Here is a 23,344-nt window from a genome sequence, read left to right as displayed (position 1 = left end):
GAATGAATGTGCACAACATTATGAACAAGATAAAATGAGAATGGTGTCAATACCTGAAAAAACAAAACTGTTAAGAGGAATTCAGCCTTTATATCCATTGTTCGATGTTGAAAATACTATTTAAGAAACGTTTTCTCATTAAACGCAGTTGATATTGACACGATCCTTGGTATGGATCAAGTATGACCTAGGTTTACCCTCATTTTAAAAGAAAAAGTTGCTTTGTGAAAAAAAGATGGCTGCCACAAGAGAATGAATAGGGAGCTGAGGCACATGACATAAACTTTATTCCAGATACCTTAAGCTTGGAAGGCAATTAGTTTTACTCTCATCTTCATTCATGTCTATTATAATAGGCTTGCTCTTGTGACAATATTTTAAAAAGTGGTTCCATCCTTGACCCACAGCAATGTGAAAGTAACTTTGAAGAACACATTTCTGTTACATTTAATAAAAAAATGTGTAGCACTTATATACTTTATTTAGCACTTATCCAAGCAAAAGTTACAAAGTGCTTCACAGAGGAAACATTTAAAATAAAAATGCATGTTCTCCCCGTGTTCGCGTGGGTATACTTTGGGTACTCCGGTTTCCTCCCACACTCAAAGACATGCGTGTTAGGTGCGCTCCTGCGGTTGCCCTTGACTAAGGCACTGGCCTCAGAACTGGAGTTGGTCCCCGGGCGCTGCACTATGGCTGCCCACTGCTCCTAAGTAACTAGGATGGGTCAAATGCAGAGGACAAATTACCCCATGGGGTTCAATAAAAGTATATCTTATAAATCCAGAAATCTGATTTGACAGATTTATTATGTTTCCTCTTTGCAACATAAAAGAACTCACAGAAAATTAGCAAAACCATGTTGCTTATAATCTACAGGCAACTCTTTGTTTCTGAAAGACTCTCATTATAGTGATTCACATCTCATTTAGTCAAATTCCACATACAAGTGGATTTAGCAGTGTGGGGATAATCAGGAGTTGTAAAGACAGAGACATCCTTTAAGGGGACTGTGCCTGTGCATCTAGTCGCTGGGTGATAACCTCAAAGAGAATGTTGACGCAGTAGGTCAGAAATGACACAACGTGTGGCAAGCATGTGTTCAGGGCTTTCCCTCTGGCTTCCTTGAAGCCCTCATGCAAACATTCAGTAACAAACACACATTGTTTGGTAGGACAATAGAATCAGAACCACATGGGTGCCAGGAAAACAAACTAAAATAAAACAATACAGATTTTCCCTGGTAGATTTGACGCAAGAGACCTTAACAACAGACCAGTTATCACAGTACGGTTTCTTTATAATACGACTGCACAGTGGGAATTGGGATGTTAGTCCAACAAGCCCTCCAACCAGTAAAATAGGGAGAAGCCAGATGAGAACAAGGTGCTTGGACAAATTGTTGGTAGTCATTATACTCTGGTACCTGAGTGGCATGCAGATTGAGACATATCTGTCAAATGCCATCACTGCCAATATGCCACATTCAATAGCTGCAAAAGATTGTATACAAAATATCTGAAGCTGACACCAAGAGCGCTTGACAAAGTGCACTTGCTGAAAAAAGTACCTGGGGGTAGATGGCCAAACTTCTATACAAGCCATTGATGAACAGGTTGCAAAGAAGGATAAATATGGGCTTGTGAAGGATCCTGATCAGACAAATGAAAACAATGAGAAACACGTTCACATAAAGAGTTATAATGAAGGCAACAAGCACAATGAAGAAATACAAGAACTTCAAATTCCCCATCTCCTCACTGCCTGTTAGAAGCAATAGTGTGGTGTTGTTGGTCTTCCATATTCACCTGCTTCATTCATACAAAGAGAACCTGCAAGGACAGTTACATTTGACTTTATGTTACTTTGTTGTTTGATTTACAGACATTTGATTTGCATTACAATACTGCACACCCTCAACAGCACACAGCAAGGCAAATACCAACATTGTTGCAGTTGTTCATGTAAATGTAAATCTGCGTAGATCTTCTGTAGGATGTAAAAGAGTCAGAGTCTGTTTTGCCAAGCAAAATCGAACTGTCGTTAAGGAAACTTCAATGGAAATTTCATTGCAAAAAGGCCTGTGAATCACCCTAAGGTTAGCCATTGTAATGCTGCAGCCAAGGAATGTACTATAACAGGAAACGTAGCTTTTCTAAATTTTAATATTGTACTTTAATAGTGTACTTTTCATGTAGTGTACATGCTATAGTCTGCATTTGACTAAATATTTATGTATGATTTAATTCAAACAATCAAAAAATGCATTTTCATTGTCTATTTAATTTGAATTCTGTACAATATAATAATCCCTAATAATCATAAATACGATTTATGATTTAATGAATAGTGTATCTCTCTCTGAAAGGCTCGAATTTCATAGCAAATCATTCAGTATATTACTACTGACTTTTCAGGGGCTGAAAAGGAGTGTTGATTTTAAAATGTACATTTAAGGTGTGCACATATTAACCAACCCTAACCCTAACCCTAACCTAAACCTAACCCTAACCTTAACCCTGCTCTGTTACCATACATGATATTTGTTTTAAATTGTACATTTAAAAAATCATTGCTGGATTCATGAAATTTGTCTTTGCTAGCATGATGGGATTTGACACCTCTTTCCTGTAGACGTATGAACGGCAGTGCTGCACAGAGCTCCTGATGAACTGCAAGTTTTGTAGTCCGGTTGAGAATGCTGGTGCGCTGTCATTTTGAAGTAGAAATGTCCAGGGAACGCTCCAGCTCCGAGGCTATCCTTTCAACATCAGGGGTTTGATTATTTAAGATTATGATGTGAATACAGCACTACAGGTAATTTGTTGGCAATTAAAGGATAGCTACAACACTTGCATCATTTGCCAAGTCAAAATTAAGGACGAATGTTGACTGCAGTGCCCTTCATAATATTTAGTACAAATACATATAAATTTTTTGATTTGGCTTGGTACTCCATAATTCTAGATTTGTAATCTAAAAATTATGTGTGGTTAAATTGCAGATACTCAGCTTTTATTCAAAAGTATTTGATTAGTCAAGGGGGTTCAATTGATTCAAGTGCAGGTAGTGGGGTGGCAGAGTAGTATAATGGGCAAGGAATTGGTCTTGTAACCTAAAGATCACAGGTTCGATTCCCTGGTAGGACAGCATTGTACCCTTGAGCAAGGTACTTGCAGTGTATATCCAGCTGTACTATAATTGGATTCAATGTAAATGCTATGTAAAAAGTTGCTCTGGATAAGAGTGTCTGCTAAATTCCTGTAATGTAATTTAATTTTTTATGAGGCAAGTTATAAAAATATTTTTGGAAAAGGTGACTTTTGATGTAGACACACAACTTTTCAGGGTTTCCCTGGAAATAACAGAAAAATCATCAGAAGATTATTCAAATGAAATTTTTTTGAAGTCCTTTATTAAAATATTCTATTTAAATAAACAATCATATAACCATAACAGCAAAGTGTATGGCATATATTAAGTCTAATCTAAATAATTGCATTGCTCACATTGCAAAAGGTCCTCATTCTATGTGGTCATTAAAAAAAAAATTAAAACCTGTTTCACACAAGTGAAATGGATCATTTCACATACACAATTGCAACATGTAAAACACACCAAACAAAATAGAAGATGCACAGAGATGCAATGCATGTTACTACTGTATGTTCACAACACACTTTAGAATTACTGTGTGTACAGTAATTCTGTGACCATGCTATAAGGAAGATATACAAGTTTCAGGAAAGAGAAGGGTAACTAAATGTGTTCCTGGTGTGAATGTTAATGTTACAAAAGATGAGTGTTACAATAGAGGATCTTTTCAGGCTTAGTGAAAGGAGAAAGGTGACTGAAGTTTTTAAATTCATAAAAAGTTATCAACAGTTATTAAGGCTCAGACTGGGTTCTGAACATGGGGCATTGGTGTAAAAGGTAAGTTCTGCAAGGATATCAGGATTTTTTTTTTGGTTTTGTTTGTTCGTCACATGGAGTAAATAGCTTTCCAGGTCATCTAGTAGAGGCAGAGATCCTCTGGGTCCAGGCTTGGCACATTGCTAGATAATCACCAGCTGTAGGCAAATGGTGAGCGTAGATTGGCTGAAAGGCCAGCTCTCTGCATCATAATTTACTGTATAAGTGAAATTCACTCCGAGGAGCATACGGAAGCTGTTATACAGGGAGTGCACAGATTTGTTGTTAGTTCTCATAAACACATTGCTCCTGCTGTGTTGAGACATTCCTCTGCGTCTGTTGGCCTGTGGTGCTGAAACTGAAATTCTCATAGACCTTGTTGGTGTACACTATGGATGCATCATTTGAATGAGCTTTCTTACCTGTAAAATTAAAAAAATGTGTCTTACTACAAACCTCACAGTACAAGAGCACACAAGATCACATTTTAAACAATGTAATATATTTTATCTTTAATTGAGCCTCTTGTATTACAGATAGGCAAGTCAGTGTCTAGGCTGTGACAGGTAGATCATTTTCAAATGTCTGAGACAACTGTACCCTCTGAGGAAACCAGCGGGTTTCTATTAATTATATCTTTGAGGCCTTTGAATAAAATGGATACTTTAAAGAATGAAGCATATTTTCTGCTGGGAAGGAATGGTGAGAGACACATTCACAGCCCAGTTTCACAGCACACCACCCAGAACATGACCACTTATTTTCTGTTACATCTCTCCTGCATCTGCATGAAGACAGTAATACAAAGGCTGTTGATATATTTGCCAAGAGTTTCCAGGTGTAATGTTCAATCTTTCACCACAAAACTTGTTCGAGCAAGACCCCAAAACTGGAAGCTTCTAATAGGCCTTTACTGGCCTCTAGTGGATATGGGGCAGCATTGCACATATTATGAGTCAACTCGAAAAATTGATGGAAAGAGAAACTGAACTTCACATGCACTCTCAATATGATTCACACGATGGAAGTTCTGCAGGACGAAAACGTATATTGAAAATAAGTTACAATTTAAAACTAAGTCTATCATTGAATCACCTGATGATGATGATAGCTGTTGACAACTGATTTCTGCTCAGTGAGACTCGACCTGCACGCATGCAGAATCGACCATTTTGAATTTCTTTATTCTCATTTTGGCTACCCACTGGTGGCTAGTTGTAATTGTTAGCCTATCTCATCCCTGCAGCATCTTCTCTCAGTTTTGTTGGGCACACAATAGTACGCGCTTCTCCTGAAAAGCTTGCAGTCTGCAGTCTGCAGTCTGTTTTTAAAAAAAACATGTTATAACTATGCTATAATGGCAATAAAACAACAATAAATAATATGTGTGTTCTCATGAATTAAGTTATTAATAATTGTAAAAACACAGCTATGTTATGGCTACTATGACCATTCAGATAAGGCATTTTCCTGTTCATCTGTAAAGGAGCAGTGAAAGATAGTGGTACAATTTTTTTGTTTGTTTTGTTTAGGCTAAACAGACATAGTTGCATGTTTGTCATTATATTAAAATAATTAATCAGATGGGGTAATCTAAAGCAAGTGTGCTTGTATAAATGGATGTTTATTTGCAATTAAACCAACAGTAAGTCCACAGCAAGATTGTTTGAGGGCTTACTGGGAAGCCAGACACAACCTCCCCGAATGTCATGGTGTAGAGAGCACACTGACCTTATAGCTTTCTTCAAAATGTTAGTCTTTTATCAATTTAAATATAACAGAATAGAACTTACTTTATATGAACACTTATCTATTATTGTGTACACCTTTTTTACTTTGGTCAAGTTCATTTCACTAAAAACAAAAAAAACAACAAAAAAAAGATTTTTAAAAAACTAATTCAGTTGGGAGTTCTTCTACAAGGAAACAATTAAAAAGTAAAAGGCTATTTTGACTGGCGTTGACCAGAGTCCTCACCCCAATCTGGAAGAACCACTGCTGCTGTTAACAGTCAGTATAAACAGTAACCAAACTGGTACCAAAATGACTAAGACTGACAATATCTGTTGCCATATGTTGAGTACAAGTTATTACTACCTGTTGCCAACTGGTTTATCTGGTTAATGTTTTTTTTTGTTTTTTTTGTTTTTTAAAAAAGAACAGAGGCAGAGTTGTTGAGGGATAGAGAGTTTGGTCACAGGTTTCTCTTCCTCGTCTTTACATAGTCACTTGACGGATGGATTGCAGAAGCTTTGTTGTTTTGACTAGTGACGCAAAGCCACACAGACACAAAATGGAGGAAAGTTCAAATTCAGGAGCCAACATCAGAAAACTAGTGAATTAAATAAACCAGGATGTTGTAGGATGGAGAATGTAATGGAACTCACATTTATAAATACAGATGACCAGGCAGATGAGGACCAGGGTTCCAGTCAATGCACCCCCACAGATTATAATCAGAGAGTATTTGGAGACATCTGGAACAAAACAAAAAAGGTCATTAGTGGGTGTCAATGAGGCACAGAGCATTAATCAATCAATTAACAATGTACACTCCACTCATACAGCTGAATACTTACAGTACTGAATCAATGCAGACGAAGAACCTTACCAAGGGTACAACAGCAGCGCTCCACTCGGGAATTGAATTTGAGACCCCAGTTAATCTAGCCGAGTTCCCTAACCATTATGCCACACTGTGCAGAAGATCTAGGTTCTGGGACAACACAGAGGTGAGCTGCAGGGTGGCGATGATGAGAAGTGGCTGATGTAAAATATCAGGCGGTATCGGCACTGGCATACCAACTTCCTGCACAACTTTAACACCTCCTTCTTCTCTTATCAGAGGCTACTAAAGGTGTGGTGTCATATATTTTTATCTCTCATCGCAATCGTTTTTAGATTTCTCTGCATAGCAAACATGAGAGGAGGTAGGTATGCAACACAGAAGACTAGATATTTGGTATTGTGTATATGGACGAATACTCATGTGTAATATTAATATTTCCAATCACCTACCCTCTCTTGTGTGATTCTGTGTGATGGTTATGCTGGCACTGAGGTCTGTGTAACTGGAAAACTGGCTAGCGTTGCAGGTGAACGTGTCTCCCTCACTCCAGTCATGGTTGCACACGTGTAGGGAACTGGTTGTTTCAGATATGCTTTGTCCATTTCTGCTCCAGGTGATGTTCACCTGTGCTGAGTCCAGGCCATCCAGCTCACACAGTAGCCAAAGGCAGTCTGATGTGTTGCTTGTCTGGGATTGTATGATGACACGCGGTGGACCTGGAGGGGGCACAGGAGGAGGGTATCAGCCTACTTGTTCTGATGACTGGGCAATCAATCTGCTTTTATAATGCAAAAAAATGCTACCTTTGAACATTTGGATATCTAGATAATTAAAATATTCATAATTGGTCTGCGATTGTCACAGGCATGTTAGAAAACATTTGGCCCCATGATAAGATTCTGGCAATAATCACAATCTCAGAATACCTAAAAACACCAAAGACATTGTGGTGCTCATATTCCCATATTGTGCAGCCATCAATGTTGAATAATGTATATATTAATAATAAAAATTATGTTTTCGATTATATCTTGCATTTGCTGAAAGATGCTGAAAGATTTGCCTCAAAAGAAATGAAAATGAAATTGATCAGCCCTAACACTAACATATTCACAGGTTTAGAGGCACAGTATGTTTGAGAGAGATATTTCTCACACCTATGGTGCGAGAGAACATTTGAATCTGTCCAGAGGTGAGCACATGTTGTTTGAAGTACAGTAGACATATACAAGGCTGTAGCAGTTGCCAAAGATCTGTGTTGGTACACCTTGATGAGTTGGCTGATGTTAGCTGATCATTTTCAATTCCTGTCTTTGGAGACTTTCAGCAAATGCAAAACATTTCATCGTTTTTGTAAGTAAGTTTCTTATTTTTAGCACCAGGAGGGTTAATTAATACTTGGTATTATTATGAATGTAACCTTCACTAGAAAGTATTACCATATGAAATTCGAAACATAATCCTAAAAAGTATTAGTTTATATGGTAGTGTATCAAATGTTTAGATCATATTTTCTATTATACTATACCACATGCATACATTGAGTGCAGCACCATAGGTGTTAGAGAAATATCTCTTCCAAACATACTGAGTATCTAAGCGTGCATTCAGTCCATTATAAATAATTGAATTGTGGGGTTTTTTTTTCAGTCGTGTAAATATATGAGTGAGCTGGCTGGTAATTGCACTTGACTCAATTCTCAATGCAGAAATACATGACCAGAATTTATGTATGGTATCAGCACAAAAATAAAAAAACTGTTACATTATTCCTTTGTGAATTGAAATTCCTTATATTCATGACAGAAAGGACTTTCTGGTCAATATTGATTCAATATTGTCAAACCAGTCAGTCGGAGCCAACTAAAATTTCAACAGTACAGCAAGAAGTCTGAGGGAACTTCATAAAAAGACATGCAGAATTATACACATAGATTCTTAATACTAAAACAGGTCTAAACATGCAGAATTTTTCGTTTTATGAATCCATTTTCACATAAGATGGTTTGATCACAGTGTGTATTGGATAGGAAAGCATTCTGGTATATAAAATACACAACATTTTTAATGTTCTGAGACCCCACTCTTAATTTAGCCAGATATCTTGTGCTATAGCATAGATATTGTACCTTCAACATGAAGTTCCACCTTGTAGAAGCGATCCACCGTTGGTGGGGGTATGGCTCTAGTCACTGAACAGTTATAATGACCAGCGTCTCTGGTTTTTACTCCACTTATACAGAGCGTTGGAGGTTGTGTTGTTCTATTGATACGGTCGTCACATGATTTTGATATTGTATCTGCAGCTGTGCCGTTTAGCACACGGTATTGGCACAGAATCCCAGGGCGTCCATTTTTTCTCCATGTAACTGTAACTGTGCTATTACTGTACAGGTCTGAGGCGCAGGGGAGACAGACAGAGCTTCCACGTGCTGCTATGATGTTCGCTGCATCTGTGGTGTGAAATGAACGGCACAGCACTAGGCACTTAATATCCAGTAGTAACATAATCTTTACACAATAACAAGATATGCAATGAGAGCCCAACAAGGAACAACATATGATACGATGGAAGGCTTACTGTGTTATATGCACAATCATGTGTAATGAAGCCAAATGTGACAGTTTGTGGTGTGAAATAAAACTGACATCAATGCGACACACAGGCAGTATACGGACACAGTGTGGTCTAGGACGCAGTAGCACAATAGACTGCATTACCAGGTGGGTCTAATATACACAGTAAAAGTTCAATGATGTGAGCTATGATTATTTCTGAACCCAACAAACCTATTTCTGAGCAGTGTTGGGGAAACTGCTCTGAAAGTATAGTTGTACAAACTACCTATTACCTCACACTGAAATTAGCTGAATTACAGCTAGCCTAAATAGAAATGTAGCTTGCAGAACTACAATTACTCAAAGTAGTTCAAATTACAGTACCAACACAAATTATGAATGAAGAAGTTTAGTATTCTTAAAACTTTTGTGTCTTTTGTTGTTGTTTCTTGAAGCCATTTTAAGTTGAACTACCAGCAAACTGCTTTAATATACCACTGCAGTGATCAAAGTAAAAAACCACTGCAACCACCACTTTTTTAAAGTGCTACTGGAAACAACTGATTTACAGGCATGAAGTGAATACGTTTCTGATATTCTTAAGATTAAACACCTGTAACACCATTCTCGGCTGTTTCAACACACACACTCAGTTTATATCAATGGTTTATGTAAAATGCATAGAATTCTTAACCACAGCATCAAAAACAAAAAAGAAAACGACATCTTACCTGTACATGTAATACTAAGTGCGAGAATGAGATAAAAATTGCACAAATTGTAAAGGGACACCATCCTGTCTACATGCACCAGCTGTCAAGAGACTGAGAGGTCTCTATATCACACGCATGCTCCACTCACGGACAAACACTCTTACTCAGCTTCCTCTCCACAAGCGTTCAAACGGTGCACTCAAAACCAAAACGCTCGCACCGGCGTAGCAGAAACTTCAATTCTTCCTTCCTCCACAGTCGACTTGAACTTGAATTCGGATTTGCACGTTACTGAAAAGTATTTGAGAGCAGCAAAATGTTGTCATCCTTTGCAATGGTAGTGTTAAAAGGACTGCCCAAAGTCCCTGCCCAGGGTCTTCCTGCAGCCCTTCTGGTGTGTTGTTTCAAAACATACTCTGCCACGCTAATGAATATCCATTACAAAATAACTGAAACACACTGTTACCTTTTAATTTATATGCTTGCTTTTGGTGGATGGTAGGTACTCCTTGTAAGTTTTGTTTTTGCGTGTTCTTGTATTCTTGAGAAAGGAACTACTTATTCACAGGAAGTGCAAACCATTATGTTGTGCAACACTCATGACAGCAACAAATCATCACATAGAGCAATGATCTCAAATGCAAATCCTGGAGGGTTGCTGGGTCTACTGGTTTCTTATGTGTTCCTGCACTGAGGTGCTTAATTTAAGTCACTGATTGGCTAAGTTTCTAAGGCCTAAATTGGTTGCTGATTGAAAGGAAATCACAGATACAAGCAGAGACATCGAGGAATCAGGAGTCAATAACCTCCAGGACATGCAGTAAGGATTTCATACTTATTAGTCATTTGGTTTTGAAGATAAGCAAAGCAGAAGTAACACTTTATCTGCAATTAAAGGAACTTTGTTTATTGAATAGGTCCAAGGGATACCAATGTCAATAACAATATCAAATAAAGCCATTTTTCTCAACTGATGCATCTGAAAATCTGCCACTAATGTGTGTATAGTAGTACTGAGCCAACATAAGGAAGGGTATTCTAAAGTCATTGATGCAAGTTAATTTGCAGAAGAAAACAGGATGGAGTCAGTGGAAATCTTTATTCAAGTCCATTCCAGGTAGAACTTATTTATAAAGCAAGAAAAATGAATGATGGAAATAAGAAATACAAAACACAGCTGCCTACTGTGACAGGAACAGGACAAGCACAACTGCACCACTTGTAAAGGTTCTGCACATACAGTATTACAATGCAGTAATGGTGCAATATCCCTACATACAATGGTGTAATGAAAGAATTATACAGATACGATTTTAACATAGTAGCGCAGTATTCTAGGAGGAAGCAATTTAGTCAGAAAAACAGCAAGCATTGTTGGGCCGAATGGCCTGTTCTCGTCATTATGTTATGTTATGTTATGTTATTTTATGTTATGTTATGTTATGTTGTTCTTCTGTTATGTTATGTTATGTTATTCTTATGTTATATTATGTTGTTCTTATGTTATGTTATATTATGTTATGTTATGTTGTATTATGTTATGTTGTGTTATGCTATGTTATGTTATGTCATATTATGTTATGTTATGTTGTATTATGTTGTTCTTATGTTATGTTATGTTATGTTGTGTTATGCTATGTTATGTTATGTTATATTATGTTGTTCTTATGTTATGTTATGTTATATTATGTTGTTCTTATGTGTGTTGTGTTGTGTTGTGTTGTTCTTATGTTATGTTATATTATGTTATGTTATGTTTTATTATGTTATGTTATGTTATATTATGTTATGTTATGTTGTATTATGTTGTTCTTATGTTATGTTATGTTGTGTTATGCTATGTTATGTTATGTTATGTTATATTATGTTGTTCTTATGTTATGTTATGTTATATTATGTTGTTCTTATGTTATGTTATGTTATGTTATGTTATGTTATGTTATGTTATGTTATGTTGTGTTATGCTATGTTATGTTATGTTATGTTATGCTATTTTGTGTTATGGTATGTTGTATTATGTTATGTTGTGTTATGTTATGTTATATTATGTTGTTCTTATGTTATGTTATGTTATGTTATGTTATGTTATGTTATGTTATATTATGTTGTTAGTTATGTTATGTTGTATGTTGTTTATGTATGTGTTATGTTATGTTGTATTATGTTATGTTTGTTATGTTATGTTATGTTTGTTATTTATGTTATTTTGTTTATTATGTTATGTTATGTTATGTTATGTTAATGTGTATTATATGTTATGTTGTATTATGTTATGTTGTGTTATGTTATGTTATATTATGTTGTTCTTATGTTATGTTATGTTATGTTATGTTGTGTTATGTTATGTTATATTATGTTGTTCTTATGTTATGTTATGTTATGTTATGTTATGTTATGTTATGTTATGCTATGCTATGCTATGCTATGCTATGCTATGTTATGTGCCAAAAGAAATGAAAGAAAGAGGGCTGTTTAAGCTCACAGCAAAGGACTTTCTGATGTTCGACTCATTTTATAAGTGCATTCAGTAAACAAGCCAGTATCCACTGGGTTTTCTCTCGAGGCTTTTGCATTTTGGATACCTGTAAAGGAAGGAAAATCACAGATCAGTCAAACAATTTCAATTTCACATCCTGTATGTAGAAACTGAGCACAAACCTCCAAAAAAGCAGGTAGAGGAAAGGTTTCTGCTGTTAGTCCAGTATCAGAGGCCCTGACTCCCTGTAGTCATTAAAAATACTATAGAACTTAGCTAAATCAAAGCGATTCCCTGGTGTCTGGCCACATTCCAAAAAATATCTGTCCTCATCTGGCAGTCTACACATCACCCAGTTGATCTGGCCTCATTTACTGTAATCTCTACCTCTGCTCAACTGGTGCAGGAGTGTGCTGTCGGCCATTTTTATTCTGTTCTCCCATACTATTTGTTAGCTGGTCCTGTCTGTACACATGCTAATGCTTTCTATTTAATATTGCCACATCCCATGATTAAAAGCGATAACAAGACTATTTTTCTCCCTCATTCTAATCTATATTTAGGATGCCGTTTGGATGCCTGATTAAAAGTTTCTGTGGGAGGTGACGTATTTCCTTGATAATATCTGATGTGTAAATGTTTGCACCCAGAGAAAAGCTGCACACAAATGTTAAATTCAAAAGGTGTTATCGCACTATGCTTCTCTCATGAACCTTGCCATTTATTAGCTTCATGAGTGGTCTGTGGTCATTCAGTCATCACCTATGTGTTGGTGTTACAGGATGACATGCTGCAGAGTTGTTTTCAAATCCTATTAATTTCACGAGACACCATAAGGTTTCTATACTGAGAGGTCCTGGTATTTAAGAGGCAATACAAAAAAAGCAGAAGTTCAGATGGGGAACTGATGACTGTGTGGGCAGAGACAGTGGGCTTTAGGCAGTACAGAACCAGCTGAGAAGCTGTGAATGCAGTCCAGTCCAGACCTAATGGCTGCATGATAGTTGATATTTCCTGCCTTCCCCCCAACTAAGCAAAAGGAAATTACATGCACATGAATGAAATTAAATGAGCGGGAGCCCACACTGGACATTGTAATTTAAATATAACAACAATTCACCATCAAGCCAATAGCAAATCACATGTTGATGTACTATAAATAATAAGCAATAAATATTAGGATGGCTATTTTGGACTGGTCCCACTGCTTCACAGGAGTCAGGTTTCTATGCTTATCAAGGTTTCACGTCATTTGTTCAAGCCCCCAGTATTTTCCATTAGCCTAAAATTCTCAGCCCCAGACGGTGTAGAGGTTCAGACAGTGCAATATCAAAGGCTGGAGTGGGTGCAGACAGGAAAGGGAGTGGTTAAAGCCAGAGGTGGGCTGTGTACACCTTTTACATAACATATCCTGTTAAAGGGAATTGTAGTTTTTATTGTGGATATTTTAAAATTTGATTTCGTTTTTATTATTTACTCTTTCTATTTTACTGTATGTATTAACAGCTCTTCATTTCTTTCTTTGCTGCTGTGTTGTGTTTCCTATCATTATTAGTAATTCTTTGTCTGAACAGCACTATAACACGTACTGAAATCCAGCTGGTTACAGTGAAAGGGCACTGTGTCCTTTTTAAATGAACCTCATGCATTTTTTCCCATACCACTTTCCAGAGAGCTACTACACTATTAACATTGTTTTAAATCAACAAGAGTAATACTGACATGTACAGTATGTACAATAATACAAACTTTCTGTTATACAAGGATTCATATTTTCCGCTTTTGCGTCAGGGTGGTAGACCATTTCTGGGAGTTAAGACGGCAAGTTCTTACATTTAAATAAACAGAAGAGTGCACAGATGAGGGTCAGGGTCCCCGCCAACGTGCCCACGGAGATCAAAACCAGAGGAGCAGGGTAAGAGTTGTTACCTGTGGGTGTCAGACAGTGAGGAATGGCAGTATAGTATAATGGGGAAGGAGTCGGTCTTGCAACCTAAAGGTCGCAGGTTTGATTCCCCGGTAGGACTCTGCCGTTGTACTTAAGCTGCATTGCTTCAGTATAAGTTCAGCTGTATAATTGGATACAATGTAAACGCTATGAATAAAGTTGTGTAAGTCGTTCTGGATAAGAGCGACTGCTAAATGTCTGTAATGTAATGTAAATGAATGCTAGTCAATCAATCAGACTATCAGCTCCCTGCCTGTTTGAGGCTATGGGTTGCAGGGAAGTGCTGAAAATATGGTTACAGAAGTGAGCAGTTGGACTGGTGATTGGTAAGCATTAGCATTGGGCTTCCTGTGTGAACTGTCTTCCTAAAACATATCAACTTCATTCTAAATGTAAACTTTTTTTATCTGCATGGTCCATAAAGTGACTGTGATGCAATCGATTGAAGTAGAATGATATCCAAATTATGCACACATTCCATTCACCATTTGGAGGGAAGACAAAGTTGCAAAGTTTGAATACATGCCCCCAATGTCCATCAACCCATTGAAAATCAGTCTTTCATGTTTGATTGGACATTGACAGCATTATTTACATTACGAGACATTGGAAATATTCGGTAAAATATGTGTATGTGCCTTTTTTATTGTCCCTGACATAACTTGCAATCAAGTGTGCAGTAGGACATGCCTGAAATATGTGAATCATATAGTACAAACAACTGGTGCGTTCATATAGCATAGCCCTTTCAAGCAAGGCAAATATACCTGTTTACATTTCTCTTAAAATTGTTTTAGCTTCTTCATCTCAGATTAGGCACATGCTCCAGACACTGACTGCAGACGCGTGCATATTTCTGGCCACGGCACATAGCACCATTTCCCCAGCTATGCCTAGCAACCCCACACATGCCTGGTATGTTAAACCAGGTAGTAGTTTTCTGATGTGTTAAATGTAAAATATGTTCTAAACAAGGCCCTTGCCTACAGTTTACCCATATTCACTCATTTAAACAATTTAAGTATTTTTTCTGTAGCACTGGCTGATATCTGCTGCCATCTTAAGTTAAAATGCTAGTGGATGCTGGTTGAACCCTTTGCCATATCATACACGACAGCTTTAATTCCAAACAGTTGAATTGTAAATTACCTATTCTCGCAGGCAAATCATTGTATGTGTGAGCTCGTGTAATATTAATATTCCCAATCACCTACCCACTCCTGAGTGTGTCTGTGTGATGGTTATGCTGGCACTGAGGTCTGTGTAATTGGAGAACTGGCTAGTGTTGCAGGTGAACGTGTCTCCCTCACTCCAGTCGCACACGTGTAGGGAACTGGTTGTTTCAGATATGCTTTGTCCATTTCTGCTCCAGGTGATGTTCACCTGTGCTGAGTCCAGGCCATCCAGCTCACACAGTAGCAAAAGGCAGTCTGATGTGTTGTTTGTCTGGGATTCTATGATGATACGCGGTGGACCTGGAGGGGACACAGGAGGAGGGTAACAGGCCACTTATTCTGGCAATCAATCTGCTTTTATAATGCAAAAGAGGAAAGTGTGACCTTTGGACAATGGGATATCTAGGCGCTTAAAATACCATCATTTTTTCTTGCTGAAACAGGTCTGAACATGTACCATGTTTCATCTTATGAATCCATTTCCACCTATGATGGTTTGGCCTCAGCCTGTATTGGATTTTTGCCTCTCTTGGCTGTATCTTCAATGAGTTAAAATTCACTCTCTCCAGGCTGGCTCACAAAGAGGTAGCTAGTGAACTCTGTGGCTGCTTTTCTTTAGACACCACACTAAATTTGGCACATCTTATTAAAAATATACATGTTCTTTTCCATGGACTAGCATGGTAACCGGTGTTTCTTTCACCTTGCTGCTACTGATAATATTGACAATCTTTACATTTATATTACAAATAATGCAAAACCACTTTAAGGACGTGCTATAGCATAGATATTGTACCTTCAACATGAAGTTCCACCTTGTAGAAGATCTGCACCGTTGGTGGGGGTACGGCTCTAGACACTGAACAGTTATAATAACCAGCATCTCTGGTTTTTACTCCACTTATACAGAGTGTTGGAGGTTGTGTTGTTCTATTGATACGGTCATCACATGATTTTGATATTGTATCTGTAGCTGTGCCGTTTAGCACACGGTATTGGCATAGAATCCCAGGGCGTCCATTTTTTCTCCATGCAACTGTAACTGTGCTAGTACTGTACAGGTCTGAGGCGCAGGGGAGACAGACTGAGCTTCCACGTGCTGCTATGATGTCCGCTGCATCTGTGGTGTGAAATATAATGGCAAAAGTATCAGAAAACGTAATATTTATTTTAACTTCGTAAACACATTCAAGCATGGGCTGGTTCTACTAACGTAAAGCAGACCTGTGCATGTGTGCACTAATATATTTGCCAAGGACAAGCAGATTTTTTTTTTTTTTTTTCAGGGATTTATTGTGTATTGAAATGTTCAGTTAACAATACAGTCACAATAAGTACTGGATAAAAAAAGTTATAAATATATTATAAAAAATGAATAAAGAACAAAAATGGAAACTTACGAATAATTGTGGACAGAACGGTGAGAACTATGGAAATCTTCAGAGGTAAAGCCATTGCAGTTGGACTCATGGTTGCTCATCAGCACTCACATTAGCGTTGTTTTGAGAGCCTTCCGCTTTATAGACAAATTTAACCGCAAGCAACATCCTGTAGAGTAAGTTGCCTGCAACACAGGCAGGAAAACTTGACAAACTCACTAAAAGCCATCATACTTAATTTTCAATGCTTGGTAATTGCTTATACTGTTCATAGATTTGTATGTTGCAGAGACAACAGAGTAGTAAATTATTTCATGCAAACTTTTATTTAGTACTACTACACCAAGTGCTGTTCTTAATCATCCTAATAATCCACTCGATCTTATGCTTCAGAAGAGTTCCTAAAATAATGACAACTGAAATTCCTTTGGGAAAAATAAAAGTTCTCTCGACATACTGAATGACCGCTGAGCCTTGTGCTTGTACACATGTACATTTTACTACAGTCTAACCAGTACTGTTTTCTATACCAATTCATCCAAGGCAATCAGTTCAAACAAAAATAGTCTTTTCGGCCTTTGGCCAGCCAACCAACATATTGATGATTGAACCCAACTTCCTGACTCTACAGTCAGTCTTAAGTGCTCATCATTCGCACTAGGCATGTGAAATTTAAATGGTTTAATTTAAATTTTATGGAGGCTGTAACCCTTGCCTTCAACATTACAAGAGGGGGGTGTGCAATGAAGGTGTCTACTTTAAACATGAATAATAAAAAAATTCTTGATTTAAAATGTTTTTTTTTCTTCTGTTTTTATACATAAAACTTTCTCTTTGGCTCCGTCAGGTTTTGACTGTAGATTCACAGTTAACTCGGGCACTGAACGTGAATCTACATTCCTCTCCCTCGTGTTCAATGCAAAAAAACAACGGAAATCCAGAAATAAACCTGGAAGACAAAGCTTCTGGACTTAAGGAAGAGACGCAGCAGAGCAGCGGGTTTAATATAGGTATTTTAATAGGTGTTGAGGGAGTACTAGTTGCGCCAGCAGACAGTGTAATGACAGTGAAAAGAGCTGAGGGCAATGGCTAAGGAATCCCTTTCTAAGCAGGGTGTCCAGTAAGGCAAGGCTGCATTAACAACTGGGCTGTAACAATCAAGTCCATACATGTCATGGTACAGTACTATCGACATAAATTAGATCAAGCACACATGGTACAAACTTTCAAGAGGAAACATATTTCAATCTGGAGAAAGCCCTCAACAAGACCGTTTTAAACTGCGCAAGCAGTCACAAACACAACATTCTTGTATGGAGCAGATAAGGTATATCTTTCTGGGTGCATATTCAGGTTTTTTTAAGACTATCTGGATAAACAAACAATAAAAAAAGAATAAAATAAATAAGCTATAATTACAGAGGGTTTGGCAATTGTTCTTTGTAATTGCAAGTGTCCCTGGTTTCACCCTTTACTGGAGATAAGGGTGGTCCTTGATTCCTGCATTTCATGATACAAATCAGGGTGGTTATACTCTTGCTCTCTGAAATTAAACTCTCTGTGAAATCCATCTAGCGGACACAGACCGGCCAAGCCACCTCACAGAACTTCACAGAGTTCTCACAACAGTGGCTCTCCACGGTAATGACTGTGGGTTGTTACAAACTATTCACGTGTGTAAACGGTCAAAAACTCCTCCGTATAAATCCATCAAGTACAGAAAGTTGAGATTGAATAGCAAATAGAAAAATACAGGTACAAAAATCCATTACATTCAAGAGACAGTACTAGCACAAAAGGGTATTATCATTGATAATAGTCATTTAATTCATATAGGAACTCTAGTTTTTAAATAGGCATCTTAAATATAGAAAAGGTGGACAATGAGACGGGCAGGGGATTAAAATGTGTTGATATAGTTTTTGTCAATTTCATGCCAGAATGCTCAAATTAGCCTAAAATACTTCATTCATATTTACATACATTAGCAATGAAATAAATGTTTATTTTTTAAGTCCCCTTCCTACCACATGGAAAGGGACTGAAATTTTGAGAAAAATAAAATAATAAAAGAAGAAAGCAATGGAAGTGTGTTGGGGGGAGGAGGAGGGGGACAGAAATTAACGTGATATTATTTTGGTTTGGGTTCTAAGGTGCAAATATTGTCTTTTAAAAGAGGCATTTAAAAGGTGCCAACACTGTACACCACGTCCACAAAACTGTTTTAAGTCAGAGAAACCCCATCAGAAATATAGCATTAATTGTGCTGATAAAGAACATCTGTTACCTGAAGATCATATGCACCAACAAAATCCAGTGCAACTGCTAATCTAGCCTTATTCTTACCATGTATTTGATTTAAAGACACTGTTCCCTTTTCTTTGGCAAATGTCTGCAAAACCACATTTAGTTACGTACATGCTTTCCCACTGGCTAGTGCCTTGTTTAAAATGGTTTTCAAGGAAGTACATGTGCTTCAACCAGTAAAGGATTTTTTTGGGAAGACACTTTTGTTTCCTTTTTTAATTATAACTGATTGAAGGAAAACAATTGGGACAGTGTCATCTTTAAGTGGCGCTAAATTACTTTGAAAGCTCATTAGAATGTCCAGATATGGACAAGGTGCACCAACAGCACCGATTTAAGTATACACAAGGAAGTCTTATGTAAGTTCTTTAATGCTTAGTCATTCCAAAAAGTCACACTGATCCCAGAATTATTTCCTCAAATCTGTACAAAAGATATCATTTCAATGCATCTAGGATTATTTTATTAGCAAGCAGAAAAAATCTGAAATCTCACTTGCAACTTTAAAAGCTGAAGCTCTGAGTTCAATCGCCAGCTTCTAAGCACAAATACATTTTTGGGAAACTTTCAAACTGACCGAAGACATCCGTCACAGTAGGAGCACTACAAAAGCAATGTCAGTCTAAATTGTAAAGTACACCTAAAACCGGCATTTAGAGTTTCACGCAAAACAAATGCGTGTGTGTGCAGCGGTCTGGGCCCTTGAGTCACTGTAAGGATGCCACACATCCTGGCCACACGGTAACACCATGGAAAACTATGAGCCGGCTCTTTACAAAGTACTTGTGCCCCAATGCACAGATAATGCAGTTGCTATAAGATTATATACTCTCAGAGAAGCAGAGAAACAGGAGCTACTGTTCTACAAGCAGTGCAGTACAATTCAGTGCTCATCTGCTTAACAAGTAAGCATAGAAACATTTTCTATATATGTATTTCATACTGTGTGTGTTTATTTATATATATATATATATATATATATATATATATATATATATATATGGATTTTTTAATATATATATATAAGCTTTTTGTTTTCTTACAACAGTCTTAAATCCAGTAAACTGGGACCCAGGAGAGAGATCTGAGGTTTGGAACAGCTATATATAAAAAATAAAAATAAAAAGACAGGAGAAAAAAAAACAACCAGATAAAAACTAACAGAACAGTGAGACATACAATGTATTTGAGAGACAATAGTTTTTTACCACTTCTTTAACAGTTTTCATAGAGGATGCGGCAGATGATGAGAAGTATGTGTGAATAACTGATCCAAACAAAGAAGAAAAACAGCCGACAATTTGACAACTGTGCAAAAAAAAGATTTCAACATTGATGATAAAAAAACAATTAATTGTACGGGTTATCAACTGCAGCTTCAAAAAGCACTAGTATGCTCTAACAGAAGGAGTCCTGAGGGAGAGGGTCAAAAGGTCGTCATACACAAATGGAATCATTGTATGAATCCTAAATTTATAGTTTGCGAGCTACACGATTACACAATTTGCGGGCAGGATTCGAAACCCCTGATATAGGAAGATCTGTCATTCACGTCAAGTGTGAAGACGGGGTTTGGCGGTTCGACTGCCCAAACTAAGGCAGCTGAACGAATGAGCAGGTGGTCAGCTGACAGGCTGAGAGAATGACCTGCTGCCAATCAAGAGAGAAGCCCACCATCTTACCTGCCGTGGAAGCTTTCAGAAACAGGAAATATTAGCCCGCCGTGGAAGCTTTCAGAAACAGGAAATATTAGCCCGCCGTGCTGTACACAGGCACCGTACAGGCTGGGCCTCTTTCAAGTTTACCCCGCAGATTTTCGTGGAATGAAAGCCTGGCCATTTCACTTAAAAGAGAATGTGCAAATAAAACAAAAAAATTTAAAAATGAAGTGTACAGTGAAGAAAAGTCAAACTTCAGTTTGACGGGACAGTTCATTTTCAGTGACATGATTTAAAGGAGAGGACAGAGACATGGACAGAAAATCCAAGACTAGAAAAAAAAAAACAACCAGTGAAGGAGGACTCTCAATACAAACCTTAATGAATAAAACGGAATAATTAAAAACAAAACTACGCCTCTTCTACTGTAGCTAAAAATTAGTGCAGTGTCTGTGTTATTAATCTATCTTAGGAAACTAGTAGCACACATTTGGATTAGCTATTCAGATGCTACACAGACTGCTGAAAGGTCAAGCATTGACATAAAATGCATCTCTTTTCATTCAAGTACTTCCAGTGTGTGTGTGTGTGTGTGTGTGTGTGTGTGTGTTTGAGAGAGAGAGAAAGAGCGAGTGAGAGGAAAAAATATGCTAATGGAAAAGAGAAAAAAAAATGTACCAGTGAGTGAGTCTACCCATGAGTTAATCTCAGCTGATGTCAGACATTGTTGATGTCAGACAGAGTGGGTGCTGGGTAATAAGAGTTTGTAGCTTCAGTTGCGCAAAAAAAAAAATTCCCATCAGGTCAGAATGTCGAGCAGCACACTGACCGGCTGCCTGAAGACCCACTCCCTTCATACAGTAAAACCGAGTCTTGCGCTAGAACCCTGATCTACTCGGCTGCCTGTCACAAATTACAGACGGGCCTTGATCTGCTTTTTCTGACAGTTTGAGCCTCCCCCCAAGCAAACCCCCCTTGCCTCTACCGTAGAAATACCCAGCAATGGCATGCGTTCCGAGATTTCCAAACAAGACCAGGTGAAAACCTAGTATATGGCTGGACCGGCCGACGAATGGTGTAACTTCATAACTCGGCTGACCAATGGTGTAACTTCATCACTCGGCTGACCAATGGTGTAACTTCATCACTCAGTCACTCAGAGATTCGCGTTCAAAGGGCTGGCACCGCTATTGCGGTCCAGCCAAAAAATGGGTTTGATGTGAACTCAGTCAGAACCACAGAGGTTACGCAATATTATCAGTGTAACGAGGCTGGAATTACAGCTGCAACATGGGTGGAGTGCATCATGAAGTATGACTCAAGAGGAAACACAGGTCCTCTCGAGCTGTGCAAAGCCGGGGAACAGGCATGTGAGACTCTAATCTTCAGCTAGTGTAATAAATGAAGCCCTTGGGCAGGAAGTATGTTCAGTGTTTGCTGAAGCTCTCAATGTGTTAACCGCTAGGTTTCACACGCTTCCACAAACAGGAAGTACTGAGTACTAGCACGAAAAAAGATGCGAATAAACTAAACCCTGCACATCAAAACCACATGGGTGAAGACTGTGAGAAAGCTTTTGTGTGTGTGTGTATGTGTGTGTGTGTGTGTGTGTGTGTGTGTGTGTTTAAATGCACTTTTTGTTTGCAAAACTTGACCTTTAAAGACGGCAGCCGTCTGGTGTGTAGCGGTGTCCGCTAACCCGTCGCAGCCGCCCGATGGAAAAACCACGCTCTGGTACCGGCTCGGCTCCGCCGGGGGCTGGGGGTCAGCTTTGCCGGGAGCTGTAGAATCAAGGTGGGTGAGGGGGAGGCACCCTCCCCCCCCACTGGGCACAAGCGTTCGGCAGGCCCTGCTCCTCGAGTCCACAGCCGAGCCCAGTTCACACCGAGCGCTCTCCGTCGCTGCCTTCCTTTCCCCAGGGAAAGGTTAGGAGGTTAGGGCAGAGAAGCATGGCGTGACTGTGTTGTCTGGGGAAGGGGGGGGGGGTGCGGGGGAGGAGGAGAGCGGGGAGCCTTCACTGATCCGCGCAGGAGATGAGCACAGGGGCCTGGGCCATTTCTGTCGACTGTGTATCCGCTGCTATGGTGACTGTGCGTTGGCCTCTGAAACCACAGAGAAAGACCATTAGAAAAACAGGAAGTGGGCAGTGCCGAAGGCCTCACCGCTTATCAAAGACGGAAGCTTTCCAGCACTTCATGCCAGCTTGACAACTCCATTTGGCTGCTGCGAGGCGACTTGCACTTGCTCCCACCCAGGTTAATGGTTCCTATGTGTCCCGACTACAGAGCTTCTCCACCCTCACACCCCAGCGGTGGAACAAACTCCCCATTCCTCTATGGACCAGTCGGCCACTGCCCATTTTCCACCGCGGTCTGAAAACGCATCTCTTCAGCCTGTACCTTGACTAACTCCAACACTACTACCCGCAGGGTTACTCCCACTAACAGATTACTGTCTTGTATCCTTGTATCTTGATCTTCTAGCACTTTAATTACACGTGTATCTTCATCTAGCACTGTTGTGTTGAACTGGTACTATCATCTCGATTTTCTAGCTCTTTATCATATCTCTTATAATCATCCCTTCTAGTTTGCCTTTCCATAACTTTACTGACTTAGCCTATGCTTACTGCGTGAACTAGACTTGAT

At 38.6% G+C, this 23,344-nt stretch overlaps 1 protein-coding gene and 2 long non-coding RNA genes across 8 annotated transcripts in view; all 3 read right to left on the bottom strand.

Moving 5' to 3' along the window:
- Window positions 1-3,393: 3,393 nt before the first annotated feature.
- Window positions 3,394-10,391, bottom strand: LOC135263317 (uncharacterized). Its single transcript, XR_010332440.1, has 5 exons — window positions 9,772-10,391; window positions 8,611-8,934; window positions 6,931-7,197; window positions 6,300-6,389; window positions 3,394-4,334 (listed from the first exon to the last, which is right to left on the bottom strand). It is a non-coding gene; the product is annotated as an uncharacterized LOC135263317 (long non-coding RNA).
- Window positions 10,392-12,112: 1,721 nt separating this feature from the next.
- LOC135263318 (uncharacterized) lies at window positions 12,113-14,056 on the bottom strand. The gene is made up of 2 exons (XR_010332441.1): window positions 12,895-14,056; window positions 12,113-12,715 (listed from the first exon to the last, which is right to left on the bottom strand). It is a non-coding gene; the product is annotated as an uncharacterized LOC135263318 (long non-coding RNA).
- A 3,675-nt stretch (window positions 14,057-17,731) lies between these two features.
- The window catches only part of LOC135263316 (HMG box transcription factor BBX), a 40,485-nt gene continuing 34,872 nt past the window's right edge, over window positions 17,732-23,344 (bottom strand). For all 6 annotated transcript variants that reach the window (XM_064351200.1, XM_064351196.1, XM_064351199.1 and 3 more), the window contains exon 18: window positions 17,732-22,798. In XM_064351200.1, the coding sequence (XP_064207270.1) occupies window positions 22,711-22,798 (88 nt within the window). In that variant the 3' untranslated portion in view covers window positions 17,732-22,710. The remainder of the gene's footprint in view (window positions 22,799-23,344) is intronic.

The sequence above is a fragment of the Anguilla rostrata genome, chromosome 9, assembly GCF_018555375.3.
Source record: "Anguilla rostrata isolate EN2019 chromosome 9, ASM1855537v3, whole genome shotgun sequence".
Lineage (NCBI taxonomy): Eukaryota > Metazoa > Chordata > Actinopteri > Anguilliformes > Anguillidae > Anguilla > Anguilla rostrata.
This window is presented reverse-complemented; position numbering and strand designations above follow the sequence as displayed.